Here is a 25,240-nt window from a genome sequence, read left to right as displayed (position 1 = left end):
CCTAATGCTAACTATGGATGTCATGCTATAGCTTTAGTAGCAATGTTGGCAAAAGCCATGTCTACTTTGTACTAAATCATGTTTTTTATGTTCTCCAGAAAGCCCTCCATGCCAAGCAGAGGAAATAAGTGGTCAGACAGGTTTGCCATGTGAAGATTCCAGAACACAAGGTGGGGCCAAAGGTGAATGTAGTACCGAGAGCTCTCCTACTATCAGCCCACCAGCAGCCCAGCCAGTGACACAGAGCACAGGAACACAGGCCTCCGATCAGCTGGACACTGATCCCTCCTGTGATGAACGACCAGTGGCCACCAGCACCCCCTGTCTCCCTGCCAAAGCCTCTACCTCTGGAGCGGTGGGCCAGAAGAGGGACATGTCCACATCCACAGAGGAGCTGCTGACCACTGGTGAACCCATCACACCTGCCTTATCTCCTTCCTCAGCAGCCCATCAGGGCCAAACATCCACTCAAAGTGCCCCGGCCCCACCGAAGCCATCCAATGAGCTGACCAGGGACTACATCCCCAAGATGGGGATGACTACGTACACTATCGTGCCTCAGAAGACTCTGGAGAAACTGAGATACTTTGAGGTGGCGCTAACGTTGGAGTCCCCTCATGTGGCTCTAGAGAAGGAAGTAGATATTGGTTCACTTGAACTCAAAGACTGCACTACACAGGCTGAGCAGTTACAGGTCAGAACAGAACAGATAGAGCTGCCGTCTACTGTACCTAGGGAAGACTCTCAGTCTCAGCAAGTCCACAGCACTACTACTAGTGAGAGCACTGTAAATGGCAACCTGATCGAGTCTATTCACTCCCCCTCAACACCGACAACAATAATTCTTGCAAAAGATGACAAGATTCTATCCCCTGCTAGTGGTGGAGACCAAGCAGGCTCAATAGCAGAGGTCAAGGAGATGAAAATTCCGCCCGCAACTAAACCCAAGCCTGGCTCGTTCCGCTTGCCACAGCACAAAAGAACACCTGGGTTTTACGTTACCTCGGCTGCAGTGAAAAGTTTGAGTGCCAGTCCTGACGCTGGCCAGAGGGAGGCTCCAGGCAGTCTAGTGGCAGCAGGGCAGGCCCTGCAGCCAGTAGGGGGCAGCTTCCCCCCTCCTCCTCCTCCGGTGCCGTGGAACGAGGAGACATCAGAGGGTGCTGAGATAGTTGAGGTGGAGCTGAGGCCAAAGGAGGAAGAGAGCAGAAGTGTGCCCCCTCCACGGTCCAGTCCCGTCAGGGCGCCCCCATCCCCAGGACTGAGCCTGGAGAAATTGAGGAGTTTCACTGCTCCCAAACCCTACTCTCCTACAACCCCATCCCGCTTTGCCCAAGCTGTATCTTCGGCGGTCAAAAGGTCCCAGTCCTTATCCAGTGGGTCCACCTCACCATCTCCTTGCTCGCCACCATTCTACCCAATCACAAGCAGCTTTTTAGTTAAAGATCCTAAAGGAACAGATGGGGATAAGGTGAGTAGTTGCAGATGTTTTGTGTCATGTTCTTTCTATTAGTCTCTGTATTCTCTATTAGAACATACAGTAGGAATCTGGATATTTATCTAATTCAGTGAATTTCTAAACGAGGATAGCGCATCTTCACAGCTCAATGAAAAAGCCAAGTAGTTGCTTTTCCCTTAAAATGCCGAGGCTCAAATGTTGATTGCTTTGATACTTGTGCTGAAGTTCAAAGCATAGGACTACCTTTAAAAATACTTTGCAGTAGAATTGAATCTCTCATCACAAGATGATTTAAGTGATCCATGTTTCACTCAGTGTTATCTTTAAACATTTGGCTACCCTCGGATGAACTCTTCAGTCTGCTGTTTTTCCATGTCCTTTAGGGTCAGCTTTGAAACTTGAATAACACAGGAAAGGGGAGGTGTACTCCTCTCTGAGAATGTATATACAATTTTCTCTCAATGGAATTAGAAAACCACAATGAGCTTTTGTTTCTAGGCTGGGTGTGTGTGTCCCCCCAGTGTGGCCTGGTAAACAATCCTAGCTGCTTATCCCACCTCTTAGACACCTTGACCTATGACACGCCCAACTCCATCAGAGACTGGGCCGGTGTGCCTGCGTGTCAATGATGTGCCTGTCCTTGGGGAGCCACATTTTGTATCTCCTTGTGAATGGCCTGAGCGCACATCTTTTACCATAGTTATTCCTGAAGGACGCTCTGTACCAGGCCTATAGCGTGGTGTACTGGTGGTTGATGTATCTAAAGCAGGTACAGCAGTGTCTTCATTCGAGTTTCTCTGTATTGACTGGCACACTCAGTTCTGAGTCTTGATTGATTGTGTACATTGTGTCTTCTCCGCTGAGCACAGGGCAGTGACAACAGCGATTGGGTGAAGGACAAAGGCTTGGAGCTCCAGGGAGTGGGGGACCCGTGTAGTGTCCCAGCCAATGACATAACTGTTCAGATGGCAGGCCAGAGTGACCCTGGGCGGCGCCTCAGTACGTGTGGAGAGGAGCTGAGAATCAACGGATCAACAGAGACATCTACAGTAAGCACTAGACTGTCACATAACATGGTGTTAAGTGGGGAGGGACTGCGACAGTGTCATAGACTGCCTACTGTAATATGACACTCACTCCCCACTTAACACCATGTTATGCGACAGTCTAGTCCTTACTGTAGATGTCTCTGTTGATCGTTTGCTTCTCAGCTCCTTTCCACACGTACTGAGGCGTTGCTCAGCGTCACTCTGGCCTGCCATCTGAACAGTCATGTCACTGGCTGTCCCCCTCCCTGGAGCTCCAAGCCTTTATCCTTCTCAGACTACATGAATGCATGTATAATTGCGTTAAGTTTCAAGATCCCTCTTCTTTTTTTTTTCAGGAGCCCGATGTCCTGCCTTCGAGTCTGTCAGTGCCCGAGCCCAGGAAAGAGGAATAAAACTTTGTTTGATAGTTTTAAGACCTTGGTTGCTAGTCTTAACAAGCTACACACTGTAGAAGACTACTTTTCTGTTTTGTTATGAGATAAATTACTGTATGTCCTCCACATATCATTTTGATGTTATGAAATAATTGTATGCATTATTCCCAATTTGTGTTTGAAATTTGATTCATATTGGACTTTTCGGCTGTCTTATTTTGCCAACGAATATGTATATTATTAGTTTTAATATTGAGTTGTAATTTTCATTGAGAAAATACAGTAGCCTATTTAGTACTGTCTACCATTTTGAAGAGGTCAATAATTGGACTGACCTGAAAGTGGTACTTATAAATTCCTCAGTCCATTTTTTATTTTATGTTACTCATTTGGTTTTGATAAAGCTGTGCCCGGACATACACTGGTATGTAAAGTATTTCTCTAAACATATAATGCTGTTATGAATTCAAGTTACATTCACAGTATATTAAAGTATTGACAATCAAAGAGTGTATCTCTCTGACAATTTTTTTTCCCGAATGAGTTCGAAACTAATTGCAACAATCATATACACTAGACAATTTTATGTTATTAAAAGTCCAAAAGGTCCATTAACGGAAATTTAAGCATGCTTCAACTACAATGAAACGGGACGAAACAACATCCCATAAAAAGTAAGCAAGTGTAACCTGATACTTCTCTCTACAAGATTGAAAGATGTTTCAGGCCGGATCTCAGTGCCAGACCTCTTTCAGGTAAAACGTCAGGGTTGTGCATGACGTAACGCATAAGTAAATATAAACACCTGTCTAGGGAGAGCGCGTGGACTAGATGAGCAAACACCTCAAGGACAGCGATGAAGACGAGAGAGGAAGCGATATGCAGTAACGGTGCCATTTCAGCGAGCAGCAGGTATTATGTTACAATAAACCATGTTCTAGGGAGCGCTGGCATAGGCTAATTGTTTGAGTTAGACCGATAAAGTGTATAGCTAGCCTACTGTGTAATTAGGTTCATGTCGATGGTTACATGGTGTCCTCGACCTACCCGTTGTGTTTTTTTTTTAGATTTCCTTCGATTATGTTGACTGTCTTATTTCCTGACAAACGTTGTGTGTTCCTGTGCATTGTGCCAGGAAAGGTGAAACACGTGCAGCCTACCTGTCTTGTCTATGTCATAAGAGGCTGAGGTGAAATAATGTAGCCTTAATAAAAGCTGCAATGTCACTTTTTTTTTGGCAACCGGACCAAATGAACATAGAAATGGAGTTATAGATCTGTCATTGTAATTGAAAACAAGTCTAAGAATCTATAGTGTGCAACTGCATCCCGCAATTCGGGCATTCCTGCATGTGGGCATTCCTGCATCCCTTCCACCGCCCAGTATACTATTGTTTCCTTCCCCCCCTTTAGCCTCAAAGTTTTAGTTTTTGCGTCTTTTACTTTCGGTTTTGTACACCAGAGTCAAACAGCTGAAAATAAATTTTACATAACCCAAAATATTGTATATCCCAGCGGTTTAGATGGTACAAGGATTGTCCACACAATGACTGCTTGTTTTGGCACATAAACTAAGTTTAGGCGAACAATTCGAATTTTAGCAACCAGTAAATGGCGGCGCGATTTCTGCATATTACATCTTTAAATGGGAATTGAAAAGTTATGGGAAAATACAACTAAAGGCTGTAACCCTTCATTATACATTCACAATTCAAAACATAATTTCAAAAATGTTCAGCAAAAACGATGAGTTAAAAAAAATAAAATGTATGATGAAGATTACAAACAGGCTACTCTAGCGCTTTATTTCACACAGACTACCGTAAAATGTCACTTCAATACCATACCACTGCCATCTGGCTGTTGTTTGTATGAACTTACCGAGTCATGGCTCGACATTGAAATCCATATGGGCTTGCCTACTTGTCATTATTAGAGCAGAAGGCTATATAGGGTGTAGTCACCTAACCCTCAGTAAAGTAATAACAATAGTATCCTATTATAGCACTTAACTGACCATGACTAAATGTATAAAACATGTATATACAAATGTTAAATTATAATGTATTACTTAAGAAAATGTAAAATATAATAATGATTAAATTGTAGCATCATGCCTTTACTTTTGGTCTTGAAGGTAGTAAGTTCGAAAGAAGCATGATTAAGTTGGTGCATAGCCCTTAGGAATTAAATGATGAAATAAAAAAAAAATGTTGCTTCCAAACCCTGAGTAGGTTTGAAATTCATTGCAGGTTATTGCCTCATATAAAATTCTTCAAGAATGGGTGTGTATTTTTAGTCGTTTGATAAGGAGACCTCTAAAATATCCACTTAGCCTTTGAGTGTATTGCAGGAGATAGGCCCTAAAAGCTCTTCAGCCTAGAGCTTTAGTACACTCAGGGAACAGGGTATGCTGTACAGATTTAGCAAATGTTATCTACACGTTTTCAAGTATTTTCTCCTAGAGTTGCAAAGAGTGTGTGCTCGACAGATGCATGTTAATGTTTCATTATAATGAGCAGCGATATCTCTGAATATACAGTATTGAGAGTGGTTGAGGACACCAGGCAGTCTGAGTGTTTACAAGTGTACTATTGTAGGCTGTAAATTACAGCCTGTAATTTATTATGCTCTTGGGTATTTTGCCTGTCTTTTTGTATGCCTGAGTTCATGCAGTGGAACAAGAGGGCATGTGATCCCTGAAGTGGATCCAGGTGAATATTTTTATTTACTGAGAACATTATTTTTTTTTACAGATGCCAGTTTGCTCAACTGATGGATTTTGCTAATTAAAATAATAATAATTAAACAGACTATCGCTAAATATTTGGCTTGGACCGTATATCGGGGTATTTTGAAATACTGACTATGATTTTTCTTTTTTTTTAATTCACAATAATTAAATTGAGCCAGTCACATGGTATGTTTGTTTACAAAGAGCACATGGAGTGAAAGGATGTTTCCTGAAGATCCACTGTTGATCACCTCTCTTCTGCTGCTCAAGTTACACTTGAAATTCACTACTAATGTTTGCCAGCTAAATATCTTATAACTACAAGTTGACTATCTAAGTGCCAAATAGATTTTCTCCAGCTCAGGGCTCCAGCTATGGATTTGTTTTGCTAACTTGCTAGCAATAGGGGGCTAGCTTGCAAGATCATGCTTCTTGGTTACAGCAGAGACAATCAATCCCCTCCTGTATTAAGTGTGGGTAGTCTTTTGAGATAGTTGTATAACTTTATGAGCTGGGTTATCTGCCCTTGTATTTAGTTCATGTTTGCTTGCGTTTGTTAGCATTTACCTAGCGTCTGCTATAGGAATTCGCAAGTACTTGATAGCATAAAAAAGAAATGAGCTCCTCCTGTGTGCACTGCTGGTAATACCACATACCCTGGTATGGTACAGGAACAATATGAAGGTATGGAAATCTGGATACCGCCCAACCCTACTAAATATGCGGTTCTGTTTACATTGATGTGCATATCAGTCAAACTTGTATTGTGTAGTTACAGTATCACACCCTTTAAAACACAGAATTTGTACTTTTTGAAAACACCATTGAAATACTATTCAAGTCTATTCCACATGGATTATCCTTTTAAGAGTAGGATTACAGTTTAAAGAAGAACAGTCTACGTTGGTAAAAATAAAATAAAAATGCCTCATTTGGCAAATCTGTTATCCATGCATGTCAGTAAATCTGGGATCAGTGAATTTAGCTGTCTTTTTTTTCCTGTTTTCAGAAGGGATTTGTAAAGCAATTGAAATTGCTTTTACACATTATTAGGTGCTATTCTTAATGTATCATATCAGTTATTATTGCGTGTTCGTCACTTTAAGTGTCACTCTTTTCAGGTAATAGTAATAATCTACTGAGAAAATACTTTCAGGCCAAAGTCTTATCTACTAATTGGGGAGTATTTTCAGAACTTTGTGTAAAACTATATCTGGGGAAAAAAAGACCATACCGAGTTATTCTATAGTAACGGTCAACATTGGCAAATCACAGGTTTGGAGTGACCCTGTTATTTAGATTATACCCAAGAAGCATGACAATATTCATGACATCATTGGTACTGAATGTGTTGTGCCAGATTTCTTTCTTTAGTTCTTCATCTGCCACGACTCGGGATAGAATTCAACAGAGATAGACACAAGCAGCGGACGATCCCTCAAAAGTCTTGGTGGTATTTCATATGTAAATTGCAGACAGTAATGTGTAGAGAATCTGATTTTCTCTCTCCCCTCTCTCTTTCCTGCTCTCTCTTCCTCTCTCTCTTTGTGCCCCCTCCCAGTAGTTACATTACTTTACAGTAGTAATTTTAGTGTTGCCTACATACTGTAGACATGACAAATTTGGAAGTCGGTAACATTAGAGTATATCATATATTTCACATAAAATTACTGTAATCTGCCTGTTGGATCGAGAATTGCATTATTCTGCTTTTAGCTTTGGCATTTCTTGAGTTGGAGCAAAACAGCCAAACTTTTTTTTTGTCACAGGGTTTTGTCTATTGCTGATCGAGCAGCATGATGTGTTTTGGCTGCTCAGTCATACACATAATGGCTCATGCAACATTTCTTTCTAATCAACAACCTGGGACTCCAAGAAATGATAGATTGGGGTCTTATAGCTGTCCTCTTTTCTGCGTCAACAGAGGATGAAGCATTAGAAAGGAAAGCCCGTTTTGCTATTTGAATTCTATGAGGTCCTCCGTTAGAGCAGCTGATGTAGTGTAGACAGCTGGGACTGGGGAGTGGTGTGGGGTTAGACGGCATAGTCAGTTGTGCTGTAAAGGTCAAATGGGGTGAGAGAGTTATGTGTTCTGTTTTCCGAATTCGTAATTATGTTTCTACGTAACAGTCTCAGAATAGCTGTTTCGGCACTTTCCGTAAGCACAGTACCACTTGCATGTGTGGAGTATGCCGCTCCAGAGATAAATAATTGATGATGATTATGAGGATAATGTTTGCTTAATTACTTAATATCCTAGCGAGAACATAGTCTAGGGGCTAGATCATATGTTGATGTCGATCACACTGTATGTGCCTGGACCGGTTTCTGTTTCTTCAGTTACAACACAAACCACACCACCTTGATGAAAGACACCTAGGCTTTGTTTGTCTTTGCGAGCTTCTATTTTCCTTAGGAAATCGTCTGGCACTGTAAATAACACGTTACTGTACCTACCCAACAGTAGGAAGGCCAACCTCTACTGTAGCACGAATTGCAGCTCACCTGTACTCCCCACGTCACTCATGAATATCAGATGAGGGGAGTGGGACTAGGATATTCAGGAAGAACAATCGACTAGGAAACGAGCAGCGCGACTCGTATAATGACAGTACATAACAGTGTTGATCTAGCAATGCTAAGCTCTATCCTTAGCTCCAGTTAGAAACCATTGAGACGTCACTGTTTTTCCCAACCTGGGGTGTAGGCTAGACAAGGCAGACTGTTCTAACAAGGCCAGGCTAATGCTGTGGACCGTCTTCGTGTTGGATCGAGTCCTGAGAGGGGATCGCTTTGTGAGGCTGCTGAATGTATGAGAATGCAACATGACCTCTGGGAGACGGCACTAATATGGCTTTGTTTCCGTGCATGTACTGTGTGTGCCATGACAACAACTTAGATCATAGGTTAAAGGGACAAAACGGGTGCCGCAGCTACTCTATGATTGGCCTGTGATCTTTACGTTTAATTTACAAGTGTTCAACATCTTACTCAACCGTTACTCCTCATACATAATCCAAACAAGCTAGAATGTACCTAGGATTTCACCAGCTATTGTTGTCTCCCACAATGGAATTGGAGAGGGGACTGTGAATCTGTCTCCGTCCATACATGTGTTCGTACGTTTGTTAGTCACTCGCGATATCTCGACAGCACTGTCCCGATTTTGACAACTTGGGTGAATGATGCTCCTTGCCGTAGAGATCTGGCATTTACACAATTACAATGATTGGTCAGATGGTGGCGCTATAAATGCAATCTTTGAAATGTCACGCCCCTCACCTCGTTTGACTTGGTCATGAAATTCTGGACATAGGTCCCTCTTCTCACAAGGAACACATTTGCCTCAGGGACTGATAAGGTCCGCCATTTAGAATTTTGTGAAAAACACTTAAAAAGCTACTCTTCTGGGCCCGATCTGCACGAAACTTGATATGTGGCATCTATCGAAAAAGGTCTCTCAACACAATATTTTCCAGACTAGTACCTAAAACAACATGGCTGCTTTTGACCAATAAACATTCACTTGGGCGTGGTCTGGCACATAAATGCATATAAATCAAGGATCCCGAGTGGCGCAGCAGTCTAAGGCACTGCATCTCAGTGCTAGAGGCGTCACTGTAGACCGTGGTACGATCCCGGGCTCTATCACAACCGGCTGTGATCGGGAGTCCCATAGGGTGGTGCACAATTGGCCCAGGGATGTCCGGGTTAGGGGAGGCAGGGGTAGGCCGTCATTGTAAATAAGAATTTGTTCTTAACTGACTTGCCTAGTTAAGTAAAGGTTAAATAAAATGATATTTGTATTGTAACACAATTTAGCACACGTTGCAAATACTATCAAGACTCAACATATGTAAGGACATTTAATATTGACCACACGGTGGCGCAATAATGGGAACATGTTTATATCTACTGATCTGTTTGACTCCGAGTGGTGACATTTGGTACACATGCTCAGGGATATGAGTCTAGCTAACCCACACGATATCTCAGAAACCACTGGCCCGATTTTGACCAAATTTGGGTGAATGATGCATCTTGCCATAGAGATCCGTCATTTACAAAATGTCATTGTGGGGACAATTGGAAAGCATTTGCATTGACTGATAGCCGAAGAATATGTTTCAGGCCAGGGTTATTTTTGGACAGCTCATTCTGCTTGGCCTCACGGTGTCCTTGTCTCAGACTTTGTTTTTGTAGGACCCCAGTTGGATTGTTTGACTAGTCTGTCTTTTTGTCTTACTTTCTCACTCACTCACTCACTCACTCACTCACTCACTCACTCACTACTACGCTAATTCACTATTGTGCTCCTTATGCGATAGACTTGCGTCGTGTCCAGGGGGTATACTTGTACATCAAGCTGCTACACGCTACAGAAACGGGAGGCTCATGCCCTATGAGCCATTCCGGCTCGCACAAGGCTCGTGCAAGGCTACTTACGTACTGCTTATGCATTGGATAAATAAGCATGGGACTATTTACATTCACCTTTACAGAGACTTCAGCAGTAGCATGTCGTTTATTTGATTGTTTCCTGTTTTTTTTTTATTTTGTGTCGTGCTTTGTCAGTGGTGCTCTCCAGAGAGGGGGCCTTTCTTATGATGGTGTGTCTAAGTGAAAAGGTAACCTAAGCCAGGTGGAGCTGTGTTATTGTGACAGTGCTGTTAGCTCAGGCTCCTTTACACTGGGAGTGCATTACTGGAGGCACACAGCTCCCTTTCATACAGATCTGTCTGATTTTTTTTAATTTTTTTCTCCATTGAATCGCTAGGGGGCTGCTTAAACAACTGAGGACCCATAGGGCTCTGGTCAAAAGTAGCGCACTATATAGGGAATAGGGTTCCATTTGGGACGCACTCTGAGACACAGGAGCCTCTTCAGGGTAAGACTGAAGCCATGTTCTGGGAAAAGATGCTCAGTGTCCTTCTCAAGAAAACCCTTTAGTGCTTGTTTTGTTGTCAACTGTGAAAAGACACAATGATGGGCCATTTGATGACTCTCGCGTTGACTTTGGAATCCAAGAATCGAGTGATAAGGAAACGCAGAACATTAAATATAAGTAATCTAAACAAGTGATACAGGTAGTGGGACTTGTAACCAATTTTTTTCCCCACCAAAAAAAAAAACCAGACGTGGCACTATGCAAGTCTTATGCCATTTGCAGACTTGGTGACTTACAGAATACATGTAAAAAATAAACTGTAAACTGCTACTTTAGCAGTAAAAATATTGTAATACTTCTAGGATTACTTTTAAATTCAGAAAGGATGTTTTCGATAATTATTTGACTCCTGTTTTTTCAATGACATTGAAATCAGTACTGAAAAAAGGCGCAAGTTTAAGTTTGTTCCGCCTGAGGGAGTCTGACCACAAGTCAGAGACAACTATGATGACACACAAAATGCCTTTTGAAGGATTGCGTGAAAAGAGCAGGAATAGGCTTTTGTAGGCTACAGTCCAAGCTATGTCTTCCAATGGTGTTGACTGCATCCAAAGATTATCCAACTTGAATAAACGCTTGGAGGTAAGGACAACAGCAGTGGTGTAGCCTACGTGCGCTATGGATAACACTTATTATTGAAATCTACATACAGTAGCGCATTGATGTGAATCACAGTGCTGCTCTCTCATTTAGCTATTTGCACCTTAGATTGTGGATGGCTGTTCACAAATGTACACTGAGTGTTCAAAACATTAAGAACACTTTAATATTGAGTTGCACCCCCCCTTTGCCCTCAGGATAGCCTCAATTTGTCGGGGCATGGACTCTACAAGGTTTTGAAAGCGTTCCACCACAGGGATGCTGGCCCATGTTGACTCCAATGCTTCCAACAGTTGTGTCAAGTTGGCTGGATGTCCTTTGGGTGGTGGACCATTCTTCATACACACGGGAAACTGTTGAGCGTGAGAAACCCAGCAGCTTTGCAGTTCTTGACACAAACCGGTGTGCCTGGCACGTACTACCATACCCCGTTCAAAGGCACACAAATCTTTTATCTTGCCCATTCATCCTCTGAATGGCACGCATGTACAATCCATGTCTCAATGCTTAAAAATCCTTCTTTACCCGGCCTCCTCCCCTTCATCTACACTGATTTGAAGTGGATTTAACAGGTGACCTCAATAAGAGATCATAGCTTTCACCTGGTAATTTTGTCATAGAAAGAGCAGGTGTCCTCAATATTTTGTAAACTCAGTTTATATGTGTATTTTAACCCAAATGTTTTTCTACCAGTGGACAGCCAGTGAAAAATGTGCTCTTGCAACAGCTGCATAGTGCGGATAAAAGTTTGAGGGATTTCCTCCCTTCCTCTGTGGTATTGTGCTCCACATACTGTCAAAAACAAGTTTTAATTCATGAAGACCACAAGTCGGGCTTTTATTGCTCAATCTAGTTCGTGCTGATAAAAAAAATCCATAGGCCTAACAGACACATGCTCAAACTCGCACACTTTTGATAGACTTAAACAGCTGCAAATTGTTGAGATATCAAAGTGTCGCCAACAAAAAAGTTAATAGTCCTATAGAAAATGCAGCATATGGCATTCGTCTTTCACATGCAAATACAACTTATCGGTAGTGCTCAAAGCATGCAATTCCACGAGAGCAGCATTTATTTTTCAACTCGACGCAATAATACCAATCAGTCCTCCATGACAACAAAATCATTAACAGAGTAGGCTAATACGTTTTTAGTTTGAGTTATGCTCAGGTAATTTTGGGCTAAGCTATATTTCAAAATCCTTTTCTTGAAGATCAAGGGGTATTAAATTAACTGGAAATCTGACTGACTTTGGTGAAGATATAGCCTAATTGTATTAGTATCTGTAGTAGAAAATAATTGGTTAGAAGAAGCCTACATAACCAACCCATAAAGTAAAATGCAACATCCATTCATGGCCAGTTATGTAAACTCTAACATTATCCTGCAGTAGATGTTGTTCAATATACATTTTTGTCTTCTCAAGGGGAAAGTAATAAAAGTAACTGAAAGTAATCCCATTACGTTACTGAGCTTGGGTAATCCAAAAGTTGTGTTACTGATTACAATTTTGGACATGTAACGGCAAGTAGCCTAGTGGTTAGAGCGTTGCTGGATCGAATCCCCGAGCTGACAAAGTAAAAATGTGTCATGCTGCCCCTGAACAAGGCAGTTAACCCACTGTTCCTAGGCCGTCATTGTAAATATTAATTTGTTCTTAACTGACTTGCCTAGTTAAATAAAGGTTAAATAAAAAAAAATAAGTTACTGTAACGGATTACATTTAGAAAGTAACCTACCCTAGCCATTAGTAACCCTAACATGTAATCCATAGATTATATATTTTTATTATAATTTGTATTTTTTTTTATTATAATTTGTATTTTTTTTTACAAAATATTGACGTATGTTAAAAAGAAAGAAGAAAAAAAAAGTGTTATATTCTCGGTCACAGATGGATGTGCGTATAATACAATGAACATACATTGACCCCAATTACTCAGCCCCAATATCTATATACCACAGCCCACTTACCCACACACCTAAACCCAATTAGCCACACACCCCATGCCCTGACCCTAACACCCACATGCCAATACCCTAATATTGATACAATCAAGTACCAATACACCCAAATCATAGCCCTAAATGCCCTATTTGTTACTCATAGACTCCAGTTCCTTTTCCAATACTCCTCGGCCCTGATACCCACTTCTCTTAAGCCTGTATTCCCCAAGTCACCAACGGTAACCTATCCAGCTATTTGCTGCACACCCAAACAATGTTATTTGCATATCTTAGTCCTGTGATCTCTGACCTGTATACGCTAATCATTTTCATTGATAAACTCATAGTTCAGTGGTATAACATGTGCCCCATTAAACCATTTTTCCTACCACAAACTTGTTGCCAAAGGATTTGAATGGGCAATAGACGTCCGTCCAGACCCAGCCATATGAGCCTTGTGTATTTCTACACTCCATTACTCATAAACCAGGTAAATCCATGGGCATACTCATATATAAAACAGGTGTGCCCAAGCCTCAACATTCATACAAACAAGGTCTACAGTTGTACTTTAGCCCCAATATTCTTACCAACCAGGTGTACACCTGCACGTGTAACCCCCATTTTCTTTTCTATTTTTAACAGGTCTACTGCTACATGTCAGGCCCAATTGTCAAAAAATAGGTGTACTTCTCCATTTCAGCCCCAATATTAATACAAACAAGGGTACACCTGTAATACAGCTTCAATTTACATACCTACAAAGTCTGTACCTGTGCTTGAACCCCAATAGTCAACTAAGCCAGGTCTAAATATGTGCCAAAGCCTGGATACTCATAAACTGTAAACCAGGTCTACCCCTGCACCTCAGCTCCAGTACTCCTGCAAACCAGGTTTACACCTTTTATATCTCAGCCCAAATACCCATACAAACCAGGTTTACACCTGTGGCTATGTCCCAATGCACTGATAGCCGGTCTTCCCTTGTGCAAGAGACACTAAACAAACCTACTGCCATTCAATATTTGTTACATTATTACACTAATTCAGTTTATGGGTCTATACATGGCCAATTCCCCCTCAAATGACAAAATATGACTTTCTACTGTCTATCACTGATTTAAACATACAGCATGTAAAGGGCTAATAGATAATCGTCTGTAAGATCGTCTTGATGAAGTATATCCATAACCCAACTCGACTTCAATCTACTGAGAAAATAAAGACTCTGCTGTGATGAATGAGTTAGAGCCACTGTGTTTTCCCATTGGTCACACGGCTAAGAAATGTTCATATACCTCCAGCATCATTGATTCAATGAATTGAAAACGGAAGGCACATATGTAAACGAGACCCTTTTAAACATATTTACGAAGAAAATATTTTTAAATGCCAACAATGTATTTGTTTTTTTAAGCTGTTGAATACAGACTTCTGGTGCCAATATGTCTGTAAAAGTACACCTTGGAGATTTATGCCTGTGGTCTTGAAACCATTAGAGAAATCATATTAAACTTCTTTGAATCATACTAGACCCCTTTTTACTAATGCATAATATGACTAATTAGTTGATCTTCTCTGGAGCCTGTAAAGTACAAGCATTTCTTTCCACTATTGTGACCGATGGGATTAAATGGGTTAATAGCATTTGCCATCATTTTGTGTTATTGCAATTTTAAGTAGCTTTTTGAAAAGTTGCTCCTATACAGATAATGGCCACTGTTCAGTTTTGAAGCACATAACATTAATAATCACCCTCAGCAGCCAACAACAAATTCATGTTCAATGTCTACTTTCTAATAAAGTAAAAATTGGAGTTAGAAACATTTGCAAAGGTTTGAATAGAATGAAGTTCTGCCATCTAGATTTCAGCAAGCTAAGTAAACTGGTACTGCGACCAGATGTTACCATAATGACTGCCTGCATGTGATTATCCACAGTAGCCTCTCAGCCCCAGCCCAATCTCTGTTACACATTACCTTTCAGATAGATGCTATCACGTCAACCATCGCCCCACATAATGCTTGGCTGGCTGTCACAGAATGACATAACCTACCACACCACACCACAGCCCACTACATCATGGCTGAGTCATGGCTGGGATACTCTCCGCTTCTACATTCATCCAGTCCAGCACAGGGCTCAGTTTTAAAGTGCAGTCGGGACCTCAGTGCGAAGTCTGTGACAAAAGGAACAGTTGGTATTACAGTCTGGTAGCCATCCAGGACTCATAACATAGCTAAGTTACATACTAACAACCCTTTGCGTAGGTGTGCTTTCTGTGCAGGTCTGCTTTCCAGGAAGTGGGAGAGGAAGAAAAAAAATCGAAGAGAAAAAAAAAAACTAAGAAATAGAGGGAAGAATTAACTACAACCAAACCAGGGGGAGAAAAAAAAATCCCAGAGTTGGCGCATGCATTTTAATACGCCACTGTGTCAAAGCCAGGGCTCATTTGCGAGTCATTGAGTTAAAAATATCTTTATTGTGGTGGATCATGTTTTGCCCCACTGGGCCAGTTGCACGGGCAGCAGATGAGCCTTGCGGAGAGGCATGTGTGTGCTGTGAGCAGACAGAGGATCCCTTCTAGCTCTTGCTCCCTCTCAATGTGCTCTACTCTGCTACTTCCCTGTACACTCCATTCCAACAGCTCGTCTCTTTTCTCTGCTCCAGATGATGCCTTGGATATAGCCGGCCCCCCATGAGTGATATGAATAACACACTGGAAGACGTACACACCTCTGGCTGCCTCGGAGAGAAAGCCGAGATTTCTGGGAGTGGGAAGGGTAATGTGAGTGGCTTTTCCAGCCCATCCCTCATCCCTTTGCATGGTCCTTTACAACCACCAAATCCCCAGCTCTCCAGGAATGTTGTCTGCCAGGGGAATAGGTATTGTTAATTTCTCCTTTGGAATGGCTGGTGTGAATGAATGTGATTTAGTGTCACATTTTTCTTTATAGTTCATAGTTATGTTTTCAACGAACAGTCTAAAACACAAACCATTTGTGTTAGTAATATATATCCCCAAATTTCCTTCAAAAGCCTAAGCGTATCTCTTACTTTATACTGTAACTCACTGCTTGAAGTTAATATTTAACATATGTGATTAGTGCGCTCGTACAATGTGCTCTCCTACAGAGGAATAGTACACCCTTTGTATTCGCAACAGCAGGGCAAAGACGTCCCAGTTGAACAATTGCTGTAGACTTTGTACCGCTAAATGCACGCCTGTCGGCGAGAGAATAGTTTTACCCAATTTTGAGAGTACACTGAAAGAACCGGACTCGAATCTAACACCTGTTACTTTGCTGCTTGTAATTAGTAACTTAGTAACTGCTGTGTGTTTACAGAGCAGTAAGGACATGTCAATGGGAGACACCTTTTACCATTCAAGGCCCTCAAATGTATTTGTCAAATGCGCGCGAATACAACAGGTGTAGACTTTACCGTGAAACGCCTTCACATATATAAACCATGTTAAATCTCAATTTCATATCTTCTCATGATACTAATGGCAAATGTGGTGATGCTTTTGTCAGGCCGGTCTTTCCCACACGGACAGGGTTGCTTTTTCTGCTCGTTTTGGTATGAACGGATTAAACGGACACGCTTTGCTGAGTTTTATGTGAAGTAAACAGCGTAACGGCCATCATGGCCTCTCCCTCATACAGACACAATCAGAAATCCACGTCAGATAAACATAAGGATCATAGGCCTGTATTTCCGTTGTGGATTCACTATGCATGAACGGGGGTGACCCGGCTCTCTAGTGTGTAGCCAAACTCTGTCTTGACATGATGTCAAGTTGAATTTTCTTTATACTAACTTAGCGCGAGCTAGGCTCCAAGTGCTCTTTCTAAGCTGCGCCCTGCTGAGGTGGAGGGTGCGTTATCTATCGTCTCATCAAAAATCAGTTTGTCCCTCTGCTTGGTGTGTTTTCTGACTGGCTGAGAGTGGGGGGGGGACCGGGGGGACGCAGTCGTAGACATGGCTAGTCTCACTGTCGGTCAGCCATATCTGTGTCTGTCTGGGAGTATCAACTGTTCAGTCCTACTGATCCCCTCGAATGTACAGAAGACACATGATTCACAACAAAGGCACTAACAACAGCTAGGAGGTATACAGTAGAATCTGGCAATACACATGCTTCAGTATGGGTATTGACAGTGATATATGTCTCAGGTAGAGGCTAAGGAGATCCCATGACTCGCTGTAGGCTCCTAAAGCTCCAGGCATCTAATATCTGATATATCATTGCAATAACATTACCACGAATGCCTATCTCTCCTCATTCCAGATGGAAAGACTGACCGACAGGCAGCATATTGTTTGTGTTAAGCTCAGTGGTTGTCAGTATAATGTTTTATATACTTATTCTTTGCCTCGCTCCAGGAAAATTGAAGAGGGAGAGGAGTTTCTGCTGGCTGCTCCTGTACCAAGCCTTTTCCCAGAACTCATTCCCTCAACCGTCTCATCCCTTGTCTCCGATTGTTTATTACCCTCCACCAAAAGTGGCGCAACTCAGGTGAGCAGATATTTGTTTATTTTACACAGACAAATAGAAAATACAATGTCCCCCTGTAATGATTTCCAGTTGACAACCTCGGGTGTTACATGTGATCCTAGAAGGGATAACACTGCCAGATAAAAAAAAAAGAACACAAGCTGCAAGACACGTGTACGTTCAAATTCTCGCGTGACTCGGTCATACTTGGCATGAGCTAAAAGTCTAAAACTGCGGGGCGTGAGGACGCAGAACCAGTTGTTGAGTATGCGAAGCACACGCTGCAGAGAAATCCCAAAGAACATGTGACTGTGAGATCCTGACTTTGTACCTAGATTCTGCATCAGCAACGGCGTTACAATGAACAGCGCACTCGTTCTAATGGCACAAACGTGTACAACCAAAGAGCTCAGACAAGGGTCGGTGACCCAGTGTTTATGTAGGCCTATGTGGTGTGGTTGTACCGCCGGGCATGCTGTTCTTCACCCTGCCATGGGCTGCATCCCAAATGGCATCCTATTCTCTATATAGTGCACTACTTTTGACCAGCTCTGTAAAGAAGAAAAAAAAAGGTGACTGTGGGGGAGAAGAGAGCTGGCACTGGATCAGCGTTCACTCCTCACTGGACCCCTGGCTCTGTTCTGTTCTGCTTGATCTCATCATATGGAGTTCCTGTGCTTAAGTGAATAACTTTCAGTGCATGCTTGGGTAACACTGTTAAATGTAAAGTGAAAATGTAGATTTCCTCCTAAATGGACATACGCAAAAGTAATTATATATCATGAGAGGGCTAACAATCACCGAAATAAAAGCTAGACAGTCAGGGAAAAAAGAAAAATGATTTGAGCAGTTTTTGATTTTGTTATTGTGCTTGAGTAAAGTAACAGCGTTAGACATGGCAAAATGCATAGAACTGCAGAAACATTGCTTTAAAACGGCGAAATGTTCTCTCAACTCCATGAAGAAATGTGTAGAATTGCAGGAAATTGGCACACTTGGGCAATCAGACAAAGGGGCAAATTATTGTGGCCCTGGTGGCACAAAATAATCTAAAGGTCTGATGTTTTGGAAAATGGTCGTGTGTGTGTGTGTGTGTGTGTGTGTGTGTGTGTATCTGAGCGCCATCAGCTAGGACTTGACATTGGTTAATCAAATCTCCCCATTCTTGCTCAATTTGACAAGCCTTCTCATACAGCTACAACTGTATATGCATTCGCACATCAAGTCTTCTCTTGAGTTGGGCTCGGGGATGGAACAACTGTTGAACATCTGAGCTTGTGGCGTGTGTGTACTGTATGTACCGCACATCTGTTGCTATGGGGTAATATTGTTGGGTAAAATACAGGATTAATCACAATAATTGTTTCCCAAAATAATAATTGCTTGCCAAACATTTATTTTTGTAATGCCAATCCTGGTTATAGGTGACATTCCTTCATATGAATTGCTGACATTATTGAGCATATTATTCGTTAATTGTGGAAATAAAGTAAGATATGCAAGATTTTTTGAATGAATATATATATATATATATATATATATTGTATACAATCGAGGTAAGCGCATTGGAAATGCTTTTGGCAGTTGATCTGCTTCTGTTCTGTGGGTGGCACTGTGTGCTCTTTTTAAATGATTGGTCCCAATCTCTCAAAGGCCCTAGGATACATGTGGACAGGGGTGGTCTGCCAGTCACTGGGACGACAGTCCTACTTGGGATGGGGGGAGGTTTCAGCAGTTGGAATAGTGGAGAACAATTGGAGGTTTACTTAGTAGCAGTGAGAATTCCATGGTATAGCTATATGGACACAATCATTATGGTGCTTTTTAATGGTAAGTTTACAAACATATATATTATGATAAATAGAATTGAAACTTTTATTTCATTATGGTGATATAAGTATAGCCAATTGTAATGGCTCAGCAGATCATGAGAAAAGACAATCAGTATTTACCTGGCTAAAAGGAATATATTGGAAAGTATTCAGACCCCTTGACTTTTTCCAAAATTGTTTAGGTTACAGCCTTATTCTAAAATTGATTAAATAGTTTTCCCCCTCAATCTACAAAAAATACCCCATAATGACGAAGCAAAAACATACTTTTTTTTGCTAGTTTATTTAAAATAAAAAATATATAATTTAATTTACATAAGTATTCAGACCCTTTACTCAGTACTTAGTTGAAGCACCTTTGGCAGCGACTACAGCCTCGAGTCTTCTTGGGTATGACCCTACAAGCTTGGCACACCTGTATTTGGGGTGTTTGTCCCATTCTTCTCTACAGATCCTGTCAAGCTCTGTCAGGTTTGATGGGGAGCATTGCTGCACAAGTATTTTCAGGTCTCTCCAGAGATGTTCAATTTGGGTTCAAGTCTGGGCTCTGGCTGGGCCACTCAAGGACATTCAGAGACTTGTCCTTCACCCCAGTCTGAGGTCCTGAGAGCTCTGGAACAGGTTTTCATCAAGGATCTCTCTGTACTTTGTTCCGTTCATCTTTCCCTCGATCCTGACTAGTCTCCCAGTCCCTGCCGTTGGAAAAACCTCCCCACAGTATGATGCTGCCCCCACCATGCTTCACTTTAGGGATGGTGTCAGGTTTCCTCCAGACGTGACGCTTGGCATTCAGGCAAAATTGTTCTGTCTGGCCACTCTACCATAAAGGCCTGATTGGTGGAGTGCTGCTGTCCTTCTGGAAGGTTCTCCCATCTCCACAGATGAACTCTGGACCCATCGGGTTCTTGGTTACCTCCCTGACCAAGGCCCTTCTCCCCCGATTGCTCAGTTTGGCTGGATGGCCAGTTCTAGGAAGAGTCTTGGTGGTTCCAAACTTCTTCCATTTAAGAATGATGGAGCCCACTGTGTTCTTGGGGACCTTCAATGCTGTAGAAATGTTTTGGTACCCTTCCCCAGGTATGTGAGTTGACACTGTCTCGGAGCTCTACGGACAATTCCTTCGACCTCGTGGCTTTGTTTTTGCTCTGACATGCACTGTCAACTGTGGAACCTTGTATAGACAGGTTTGTGCCTTTCCAAATCATGTCCAATCAATTGACAGAGATGGACTCCAATCAATTTGTAGAAACATCTCAAGGATGATCAATGGAAACGGGATGCACTTGAGCTCAATTTTGAGTCTCATAGCAAAGGGTCGAATACTTATGTAAATAAGATTTCTGTTTATTTGTAATAAATTTGCTAACATTTCTAAAAACCTGTTTTGCCATTATGGGGCGTTGTAAGTAGATGGAGTAAATAAAATATATTCCTCAATTTTTTAATAAGGCTGTAATGTAACATAACAAAAAGTGGAAAGTCGAGGGTGAATACTTTCCGAATGCACTTTATTATAATTTATCAAGCAATACAAGACCCTATTATTATGGTGGGAGATTATGGTTTTAAGTACCTCAATGGACCGTATAGGAAATCACACTGCAAACGATCACCCTTATCCACGTAAGGAAATCACGAATATCATGGATATAATGGAACGAGTGGATATATGGAGGTTTAAATATCCTGACCTAGTGAGATATACAGTTGAAGTCGGAAATTTACATACACCTTAGCCAAATACATTTAAACTCAGTTTTTCACCATTCCTGACATTTAATCCTTGTAAAAAAGAAATGGAGAAACTTATTCAAGAAAAATCAAGTGTAATGTATTCTGAAAATAAAGCGAAATGGATAGAATATGGGGAAAATGCACTTTCTTTTAAATGTTATCTTCAACATAGAAATTCTACCAAAAATAATTTACTGAAACTTGTTACAAATGATGGTGTCACCCATGATTCACCAAACAATATTTTGAACAGGGAAGCAAAGTACTTTAAGCATATGTTTTAGTTTGTCTCCTCCATCTCTACTAACCAAAGTTAATTGTTAGTATTATTTTCTATTAATAATGAACAATTAACAGCTGTACAGAAAGACTTCTGTGAAGGCTGAATTACAGAGGAACTTCTTGATGCAACTAAAGTTAAGTCCGGGAAAACTCCAGGGCTGAATGGCATACCATTCAGGTCCATTTAAAAAATTGGAGGCCCCTTACACTATGCAAACTGCATAGCGCATAGAATTAAAAAGGTGTTGTTGGATATTATTCATCCTAATCAGACAGGTTTTTTACATGGATGATACATTGGAGATAATATAAGACAAGTACTGAAAACAATATAACACTATGAAAAATCTGGGAAACCAGGGCTGTTTATCATATCTCACTTTTTGAAAAGTCTTTGGATAAAGTACGACTGCAATTTATAAACTCAGCAAAAAAAGAAACGTCCTCTCAATGTCAACTGCGTTTATTTTCAGCAAACTTAACATGTATAAATATTTGTATGAACATAAGATTCAACAACTGAGACAAACTGAACACGTTTCACAGACATGTGACTAACAGAAATTGAACAATGTGTCCCTGAACAAAGGGGTGGTCAAAATCAAAAGTAACAGTCAGTATCTGGTGTGGCCACCAGCTGCATTAAGTACTGCAATGCATCTCCTCAAGGACTGCACCAGATTTGCCTGTTCTTGCTGTGAGATGTTACCCCACTCTTCCACCAAGGCACCTGCAAGTTCCCGGACATTTCTGGGGGGATGGCCCTAGCCCTCACCCTCCGATCCAACAGGTCCCAGACATGCTCAGTGGGATTGAGATCCGTGCTCTTCGCAGGCCATGGCAGAACACTGACATTTCCTGTCTTGCAGGAAATCACACACAGAATGAGCAGTATGGCTGGTGGCATTGTCATGCTGGAGGGTCATGTCAGGATGAGCCTGCAGGAAGGGTACCACATGAGGGAGGAGGATGTCTTCCCTGTAACGCACAGCGTTGAGATTGCCTGCAATGACAACAAACTCAGTCCGATGATGCTGTGACGCACCGTCCCAGACCATGACAGACCCTCCACCTCCAAATCGATCCCGTTCCAGAGTACAGGCCTCTGTGTAATGCTCATTCCTTCGACGATAAACACGAACTCGTCAGTGACGAGCACTTTTTGCCAGTCCTGTCTGGTCCAGCGACAGTGGGTTTGTGCCTATAGGCGCCGTTGCCAGTGATGTCTGGTGAGGACCTGCCTTACAACAGGCCTACAAGCCCTCAGTCCAGCCTCTCAGCCTATTGCGGACGGTCTGAGCACTGATGGAGGGATTGTGCGTTCCTGGTGTAACTCGGGCAGTTGTTGCTGCCATCCTGTACCTGTCCCGCAGTTGTGATGTTCAGCTGTACCGATCCTGTGCAGGTGTTGTTACACATGGTCTGCCACTGCGAGGATGATCAACTGTCCGTCCTGTCTCCCTGTAGCACTGTCTTAGGCATCTCACAGTACGGACATTGCAATTTATTGCCCTGGCCACATCTGCAGTCCTCATGCCTCCTTGCAGCATGCCTAAGGCATGTTCACACAGATGAGCAGGGACCCTGGGCATCTTTTTTTTTTTTTTTTTGTCATTAGAAAGGCCTCTTTAGTGTCCTAAGTTTTCATAACTGTGACCTTAATTTTCTACCGTCTGTAAGCTGTTAGTGTCTTAACGACCGTTCCACAGGTGTATGTTCATTAATTGTTTATGATTCACTGAGCAAGCATGGGAGACGGTGTTTAAACCCTTTACAATGAAGATCTGTATAGTTATTTTGGATTTTTACGAATTATCTTTGAAAGACAGGGTCCTGAAAAAGGGATGTTTTTTGTTGTTGCTGAGTTTACAATATTCTTGCAACCAGCAGGATGTTACAGTACCAGTCAAAAGTTTGGACACAACTACTCATTCAAGGGTTTTTCTTTATTTGTACTATTTTCTACATTGTAGAATAATAGTGACGATGTCAAAATGATGAAATAACAAATATGGAATCATGTAGAAACCAAAAAATAGTTAAACAAATCAAAATATATTTGAGGTTCTTCAAAGTAGCCACATTATGCCTTGATGACAGCTTTGCACACTCTTGACATTTTCTCAACCAGCTTCACCTGGAATGCTTTTCCAATAGTCTTTGAGTTCCCACATATGCTGAGCACTTGTTGGCTGCTATTCCTTCAGTCTTTGGTCCAACTAATCCCAAACCATCTCAATTGGGTTAAGGTTGGGTGATTGTGGAGGCCAGGTAATCTGATGCAGCACTCCATCACTCAAATAGCCCTTATACAGCCTGGAGGTGTGTTAGGTCATTGTCCTGTTGAAAAACGAATGACAGTCACACTAAGCGCAAATCAGATGGGGTGGCGTATCGCTGCAGAATGCTGTGGTAGCCATGTTGATTAAGTGTGCCTTGAATTCTAAATAAATTAGACCAAGACGCCAGCGAAGCCGCCCCCACACCGTCTTACCACCACCTCCATGCTTCACGGTGGGAACCAGACCTGCGGAGATCATCCGTTCACCTACTATGTGTCTCACAAAGACACAGCGGTTGGATCCCAACATTTTGGGGGGGACTCATCAGACCAAAGGACAGATTTCCACAGGTCTAATGTCCATTGCTCGTGTTTCTTGGCCCAAGTAAGTCTTCTTTTTATTGGTATCCTTTAGTAGTGGTTTCTTTGCAGCAAATCGACCATGAAGGCCTGATTCACGCAGTCTCCTCTGAACAGTTGATGTTGAGATGTGTCTGTTACTTGAACTATAAAGCATTTATTTGGCCTGCGATCTGAGGTGCAGTTAACTCTACCTCTGTTGCAGAGGTAATTTACTTTTCCTGTGGCGGTCCTCATGAGAGCCTGTTTCATCATAGCGCTTGATGGTTTTTGCGAGTGCACTAAAAGAAACTTTCAATGTTCCGGATTGACTGACCTTCATGTCTTAAAGTAATGATGGGCTGTTGTTTCTCTTTGCTTATTTGAGCTGTTCTTGCCATAATATGAACTTGGTCTTTTACCAAATAGGGCTGTCTTCTGTATACCAACCCTACCTTGTCACAACACAACTGATTGGCTCAAACACATTAAGAAGGAAAGAAATTCCACAAATTAACTTTAACAAGGCACACCTGTTAATTGAAAAGCATTCCAGGTGACTACTGTACCTCATGAAGCTGGTTGAGAGAATGCCAAGAGTGTGCAAAGCTTTCATCAAGGCAAAGGGTGGCTACTTTGAAGAATATAAAATAAAACACTTTTTTTCGTTACATGATTCCATATGTGTTATTTCATAGTTTTGATGTATTCACTACTATTCTAATTATAGAAAATAGTAAAAATATAGAGAATCTCGAATGAGTAGGTGTGTTGAAACTTTTGACTGGTACTGTGCATATTTCCCCCCGAAATTTGGGTGATTGGAAATTATGCAGGCAATTGCTTTGATGGAAGCCCCCCCCCCCCCCCAAAAAAATATTATTATTATTTGGCTTAAATATTTAAAACATTCTCTACACTGCCACGGGGAATGGCCTCTGAAATCCAGCTTCCCCGATTGGCCGACCATGCCCGGTCCACAACCTAAGGCCCTTTTTTGATCCAGAAAAAAACATGCAAATATTTTTAACGAAAGTGGGGGAATAGGGTTTTGAAATTATTGAAATATGATCATACTTAGTGACAGTACAGAATTTGCACCATTTCATATAAATGACAGAGCATTTTCTGCCCAGCGTCCTCTGAGTGACAGAGACTCCATTC

The 25,240-nt window shown here is 41.7% G+C and overlaps 2 protein-coding genes across 8 annotated transcripts in view; both read left to right on the top strand.

Moving 5' to 3' along the window:
* Positions 1-3,386, top strand: part of cobll1b (cordon-bleu WH2 repeat protein-like 1b) — a 34,238-nt gene extending 30,852 nt beyond the window's left edge. For all 4 annotated transcript variants that reach the window (XM_014164118.2, XM_014164119.2, XM_014164121.2 and 1 more), the window contains 2 exons: positions 99-1,468; positions 2,841-3,386. In XM_014164118.2, the coding sequence (XP_014019593.1) occupies positions 99-1,468; positions 2,841-2,897 (1,427 nt within the window). In that variant the 3' untranslated portion in view covers positions 2,898-3,386. The remainder of the gene's footprint in view (positions 1-98; positions 1,469-2,840) is intronic.
* Positions 3,387-3,670: 284 nt separating this feature from the next.
* The window catches only part of LOC106581801 (growth factor receptor-bound protein 14), a 58,541-nt gene continuing 36,971 nt past the window's right edge, over positions 3,671-25,240 (top strand). The window contains exons 1-3 of one of the 4 annotated variants that reach the window (XM_014164122.2): positions 3,684-3,791; positions 15,778-15,993; positions 17,497-17,629. In XM_014164122.2, coding sequence (XP_014019597.1) covers positions 15,806-15,993; positions 17,497-17,629 — 321 coding nt within the window. In that variant the 5' untranslated portion in view covers positions 3,684-3,791; positions 15,778-15,805. Of the gene's footprint in view, positions 3,792-15,158; positions 15,994-17,496; positions 17,630-25,240 lie in introns of those variants that run through there. The other 3 variants (XM_045704469.1, XM_014164123.2, XR_006761172.1) reach the window with 3 other exon arrangements.

The sequence above is a fragment of the Salmo salar genome, chromosome ssa21 (genome assembly GCF_905237065.1).
Source record: "Salmo salar chromosome ssa21, Ssal_v3.1, whole genome shotgun sequence".
NCBI classification, from domain to species: Eukaryota; Metazoa; Chordata; class Actinopteri; order Salmoniformes; family Salmonidae; genus Salmo; species Salmo salar.
The sequence above is the reverse complement of the archived record's forward strand: the minus strand, read 5'-3'. Positions and strand labels throughout refer to the sequence as shown.